Source organism: Panthera onca, chromosome D4 (assembly GCF_046562875.1).
Source record: "Panthera onca isolate mPanOnc1 chromosome D4, mPanOnc1 haplotype 2, whole genome shotgun sequence".
Classification (NCBI taxonomy): domain Eukaryota; kingdom Metazoa; phylum Chordata; class Mammalia; order Carnivora; family Felidae; genus Panthera; species Panthera onca.
The window spans coordinates 12,529,502-12,535,501 of NC_138351.1; the positions used below are offsets into that span (position 1 = coordinate 12,529,502).

General features: G+C 49.4%; 1 protein-coding gene across 1 annotated transcript in view; it reads left to right on the forward strand.

The window, feature by feature from the left end:
• Nucleotides 1-5,574, forward strand: part of FXN (frataxin) — a 23,965-nt gene extending 18,391 nt beyond the window's left edge. Inside the window, exons 4-5 of the mRNA XM_060610116.3 lie at nt 1,320-1,417; nt 4,986-5,574. Coding sequence (XP_060466099.2) covers nt 1,320-1,417; nt 4,986-5,136 — 249 coding nt within the window. The 3' untranslated portion in view covers nt 5,137-5,574. The remainder of the gene's footprint in view (nt 1-1,319; nt 1,418-4,985) is intronic.
• Nucleotides 5,575-6,000: the final 426 nt, after the last annotated feature.

Genomic DNA, 6,000 nt, shown 5'->3' on the forward strand with positions numbered 1-6,000 from the left:
TTGTTATTATTATTACTGTGGTCTACCTTTTTAATAGCTCTTTGTGTTTGAGAACCAAACACAAAGTGTTCTCAGAAGCATTCGGGGCCTCTTGATTGGACAGGGGCTCTAGAAGCCCAGAGAAGGGTGGCCGTGTGTTTGCACGGGTTATGCCTCGGGCGGGGAGCCTTGAGAGAGCCTCCCTCCTGCACAGCAGCTCCAGTAAAGGGAACTGAGCTGTGTAGCTGCTGCTATAAGATCCTGCACATTCTAAAGAGACCTCAGACCTTGGGAGTAAAGGGCCCCTTTGTTGAAAGAGTGTTTTCAAATTTAAATGAGCACTTATTGAGCGAAGATGGACCAACTCGTTTTTTAAAGAATTCAGGCCTCTTGTAGGGGAAAATAAAGCCCTTGAGAGCAGCCTGTGAGATGTGTGGGAAGGGTCTGAGAATAAAACTAGCCTGGAGTGTCAGCCTTCTACTAGCAGAGCAAACGTTATCGCTCTTTTTTTTTTTAATGTTTATTTATTTTTGAGAGAGAGAGAGCAGGAAAGAGGCGGGGGGGGGGGGTGGGGGAGACAGAGTTTTTGAAGCAGGCTCTGTGTTGACAGCAGAGAGCCCAACGTGGGGCTCGAACTCACGAACCACGAGATCATGACCTGAGCCAAAGTCCGATGATTAACCGAGGGAGCCACCCTGGCACCCCTAAGATTGCTCTTGTAAGACAAGCAAAGCAGGTAGTTTACTTCTTTCTTTCTTGCATTTTTTCCTTGTTTTGGTAATGAACTTGTCCTGTCCGATGTTTGGGCTGACATGGCTCTCTGGTGGAGTTGGTGTCTGCCTTTTTTTTTTAAAGTAGGCTCCATGCTCAACGTGGGTCTTGAACTCTCAACCCTGAGATCAAGAGTCAGATGCTCCACCGACTGAGCCAGCCAGGCGCCCCGGTGTCTGCATTTTTTAAAGCCCTCTTGTGTGTTCTGGCTGGTAGTTAAGGGAACCAAGGTAGCAGGCGGGATTCGGGGCCTCCCATTTGCCAGCTGTAAGACCTCAGACAAGCTGCGGCTGTGTCCTCACCTCGAAAGGGGAATAATGATAATTCTTGCCTTGCTGGCCTCGCAGGGAGTAAGAGAAAGCAGGATGAGGTCCAAGGATTATTGTGATTAATCACAGTCTTGCCCGGAGAGCAGTGTGCTTTCCACATGACCTGCCGATTCTATACACGAAAGACGTCTCTTCAGGGTGTATATATATTGTGTGCTTGTATAAATGGACCGTATCCAGGTCTGAAGCAATTGTGCCCAAGAGCTAACTTTGTCTTTTATTTTCCTCCTGATCCACTAGAGTGGTGTTTTAACAGTTAAACTGGGTGGAGATCTAGGAACCTACGTGATCAACAAGCAGACCCCAAACAAGCAGATCTGGCTGTCTTCACCATCCAGGTAGGTCCCGAAGTCAAAGCCTGGCGGTGTTCAGCTCGCGTGCGATGTGGTGTCGCGGACCCTTTAAAGGGGGTGCCACTTTGTGGGCGGGCGCTTGTAAGCACACCTCTCCCGATGCTTTGCGCTCCCCCCATCCTTGTAGGATGGTCAACTCTGCTTCTGTACCTTCTGTCTGCCAATCATCTGGCGGATATTGAGATGTCCGTGAGATCAGAAGCAAACAGTTTAGAACTTTTCAGAACCTGGCCCGGACTGTCTTTCTCTATTAAATCATTGCCCGGCCTTTTGAAAAGCCAACTTGTGATACTGCAGCATTGGAAGGAGTTACCCTTCGTCTTCAGAGCAGGTTAAAGTTTGACCTCTAGCTTGTTTTGAGCATCTCCGCTAGAGGTCGGTTGAATTCCCTCCACGGAATTAGGCGGCTTGGCCTGTGGAGGTGGAAGAGCCTCTTAAGCTTCGACTCCAGGGCATTGAATCCCTCCTGCCTCTCCCACTGACCTTTTTCAATCCAGTGGAATAAAAGATTGTGTTGTAGGCCCCCCGCCCATGCTGCATCTCAAGGCCTGAGAACGTGCACGCAGAGAGGGTCCCTCATCCGTCTGGATCCATCTGGATCCATCTGGATCCGTCTGGGTGGTTGTTAGAGAGTTATAGAGAGACACTCACAAAAAGCTCTCAGACCAGCCTTCCTGGGCCATTCGTTAGCACTTCCAAAGAGAACACACACTGTGAATTGGGAAAGGTCCAAATATAACCAGGACGGAGTTCTTTGAAAGCCCAGTAGTATTTGCATTAAAAAAAAAATTGTAACTGTTCTCCTGTCCCAACGTTCACATAATTTTTAGGCAGTTAATATTATACTGTTTATCATGCAAGGGTGTGTAATTATCGGTTCAAAATAAGTAAAGCGTTGTGCCTCCTTCACCCCAACCTCATCGAGGAAGTAGGTTATAATTTAACAAAAACAATCCCAGAAATCACTCATTTCTAGCAAGGCCCCTTACAGATTGCATTGGTTTTTTAGACCCAGCCAGTTTATTTGAAGTTGGATGTTTTACCCTGTGTGGGCCAATCACACTGTTCTCTTTGGCCTCAAACAGTTGTCCCAACCCCCACCAGAGTGGTGATAACTGTCCATGCTTACCTTCACCCCCGGAGGAACTGGACGAGAAACTGGGTGAATCAATTCAAACGCAGCCATCACCTTTGGGGACCGGTGGCTGTATAAATACCGGGCAGGCCACCGGATCCCCCGGTGATGGCTCAGTTCCCTCCATGTTGTATCTGGAGGCTGAAAAAGCCCGCCTCGTGTTTGGACACACCTGCCAGTGATGGGCTCCTAGCCCAGGCTAGTTTAGACTGTCATTCTTGATGGGAATCTGGAAAGAAAATCTGCCAAGGAGCCACATACTATCACAGGTGCTGTGTTCCCCAAGGAAAAAAAGGGTTATTTTCCACTGGACTTTTCACGCCCAAAATAATCTTTCATGGGGCTGCATTTCTGATATTTTGGGGGCTTTTTTCAGATGACAGCTTTTTGGGGGGTGTAGAAACATTGGCCTTCCCCGGCCACCCTGCCCACTCGGGGAAGTTGTAGGACGGGATACAGCAGAGGCCTGGGTGGGCACCGGGATGCCAGTGTCTTGACTCCAAGCCCTGGGGGGCAGTGGAGGGGTCTGGGGGGTTCTCACGGTCTACCTGGCACTCCGGCAGCAAATCGGACACCGGGGCCAAGCGTGTGTTCCGTGGATTTGGTCCAGACTGTCAGCTCTTGGTATGTGGCCCAGATACTTTGTATGTAGCAGGTTGTGCATATTGAACCAAGCCCTCTGTCCTTTTGGCTTACCCCTCTCATTTCCATTATTAGGCAAGGTTCAAACCCCAGCATTTGGTTGATAATACAGAGACCTTTCATGTTTTTATAGCCCCCAAAGATGCTCCCCTTCTAAGCGTCCTTCTTCCCTGGCAAACTCCCCCCAGTCTTGACTTCGGGAGATCTCTGCCTGAGTGTGCAGGTGAGCCCAGCGCCCCTTCTCGTGGGCCCCTGGGGTTCTCTGCTTCACCCCCATTGGGGCATCACGGTGGACCAGCACTGTCTGCTGGCTTGCCCACCCCCCCCACCCCCTGCACTAGGCCGAGAGGAGGCAGGACTGATGGGCACAGTTCTGCACCTCTGGAATGACACCACACGTCAAAACCCAAGCTCGCCCAGGCCCACACAGATGCTGCATCCCAGCATGAATGGATGGATGGATACTCTTGTTCCCTGGGTGAGCTTGAGGTGGAGGAACTCTCCATTTCGTTGGCTTAAAATTGAATTAAGGAAGGGGCGCCTGGGTGGCTCAGTCGGTTAAGCGTCCAACTTCGGCTCAGGTCATGATCTCGCTGTCCGTGGGTTCGAGCCCCGCGTCGGGCTCTGTACTGACAGCTCAGAGCCTGGAGCCTGTTTCAGATTCTGGGTCTCCCTCTTTCTCTGACCCTCCCCTGTTCATGCTCTCTCTCTCTCTGTCTCAAAAGTAAATAAACGTTAAAAAAAAATTGAATTAAGGAAAAAAATATTTTTTTTTAAATAGTTTAGATGTTTGCCAGGGGCTGGGGAGAGGATTGTGAGGGAGTAACTGCTCAATGGATACACAGTTCCCTTTTGCGGGGTGAAGGGTTTTGGTAGATAGAGGTCGTGGTTGCACATGTTATGAAGGTACTAAAATAATAGTAAGAAGAAGAATATTGGTAAGGGACAAATCATGCCAGTGGTACACAAATGGCCATAATTTTAAAAAACACTCTGGGGGCGCCTGGGTGGCTCAGTCGGTTAAGCGTCCGACTTCAGCTCAGGTCATGATCTCGTGGTTCGTGAGTTCAAGCCCCACGTCAGGCTCTGTGCTGACTGCTCAGAGCCTGGAGCCTGTTTCAGATTCTGTGTCTCCATGTCTCTCTGCCCCTCCCCCATTCATGCTCTGTCTCTCTCTGTCTCAAAAATAAATAAACGTTAAAAAAAATTTTTTTAAATAAATAAATAAAATAAAAACCAGTCTGGAGTGCCTAGGAGGCTCAGTCAGTTAAGTGTCCAACTTCAGCTCAGGTCATGATCTCATAGTTCGTGGGTTCAAGCCCTGCATCGGGCTCTGTGCTGTTCAGAGCCTGGAGCCTGTTTCGGATTCTGTGTCTCCCTCTCACTCTTTGCCCCTCCCCCTCACACACTGTCTGTCTGTCTGTCTGTCTCTCTCTCTCTCTCTCTCTCTCTCAAAAAGAATAAAGTAAACTTTAAAGAAAAAAAAAACCCACCGCCTCTGACATAGCACATATCATACATGAGTTGGGAAAAGCAAAAGCTCAGAATGTCATCTGCAGACTCGTGGAGAGGGTTCAGACGTTTTCAGGACTCATGAATCGTTCCGGAGGGTTCCCTGTGTACTTGGTCTTAGAAAGAAAGACCCCGAGACAAGACAGGCGTCTGCCTTGTGAAACGTACTAGCTGGAGCGTCAATGCGGCCGGTGTCTGGGTGGCCGCGTGTGGGGGTCAGCATCTCTCCGCGCAGACCCTCTGAGGATCTGTTGTGTCTTGCAGTGGGCCGAAGCGCTACGACTGGACCGGGGAGAGCTGGGTGTACGCCCACGATGGCGTGTCCCTCCACCAACTGCTGACCACCGAGCTGACGGAAGCCTTGAAAACCAAATTGGACTTATCTTCTCTGGCCTATTCCGGGAAAGGCACCTGACGCCCAGCCCAATTCCAAAGACGTTAAGAGCTGTGATGCCAAGACCCCTCCTTCGTCCTGCCGCCGAGTGTCTGGTTTTTTTCCATTGCCACCTTTGAGGACACTTGCATTGCTGGGAATGGCGCCCTAGAAAGAATGCGTGGCCTCCCACCCTCCCCCAGGTTCGGATGTTTAATTTCCACAGTTTGTTTTTGGATTTATTGTCCGGTTTCCTCCCTCACAGGATATCACTTCTCTTTTATAATCGTCCATATGCTCCTACATTTGTATGTAGCCTTACAACCAGGAAAAATCAGAAGGGAAACTTCCAGGAGAAAAGTGACTTGATTTCACTATCCATTCTTTGAAGGACTCAACTGCAAAAAGCCACGTGAAAAGCAGCTGGCCGGCCTCATCTTTCTGTCCCCAAATGAGCCTCATTAAAGAGTTGCCTATAAATGCTCCCTGCCACGCCTCTTGAAATTGTAAACAGGGGCGCCTGGGCGGCTCCGTCGATTAAGTAACCGACTTCAGCTCAGGTCATGATCTCACAGTTTGTGAGTTCGAGCCCCACGTTGGGCTCTGTGCTGACAGCTCAGAGCCTGCAGCCTGCTTCAGATTCCGTGTCTCCCTCTCTCTCTGCCCCTCCTCCGCTCTTGCTCTGTCTCTGTCTCTCAAAAATAAATAAATGTTAAAAAAAAAATTAAAAAAAAAACAATAAATTGTAAACACTTCTCAGCCCTTTGGAATGAAAGTGTCGTTGACATTCAGGAATTCTCAAACCAAAGGTCATTCTCTCTTTGCACTTTGTGTCTGCCAGGGTGTGGACTGCTAGAGACTCAGGGTGATGTGATGCCTTTTCTTCCACAGAGACACACACACACG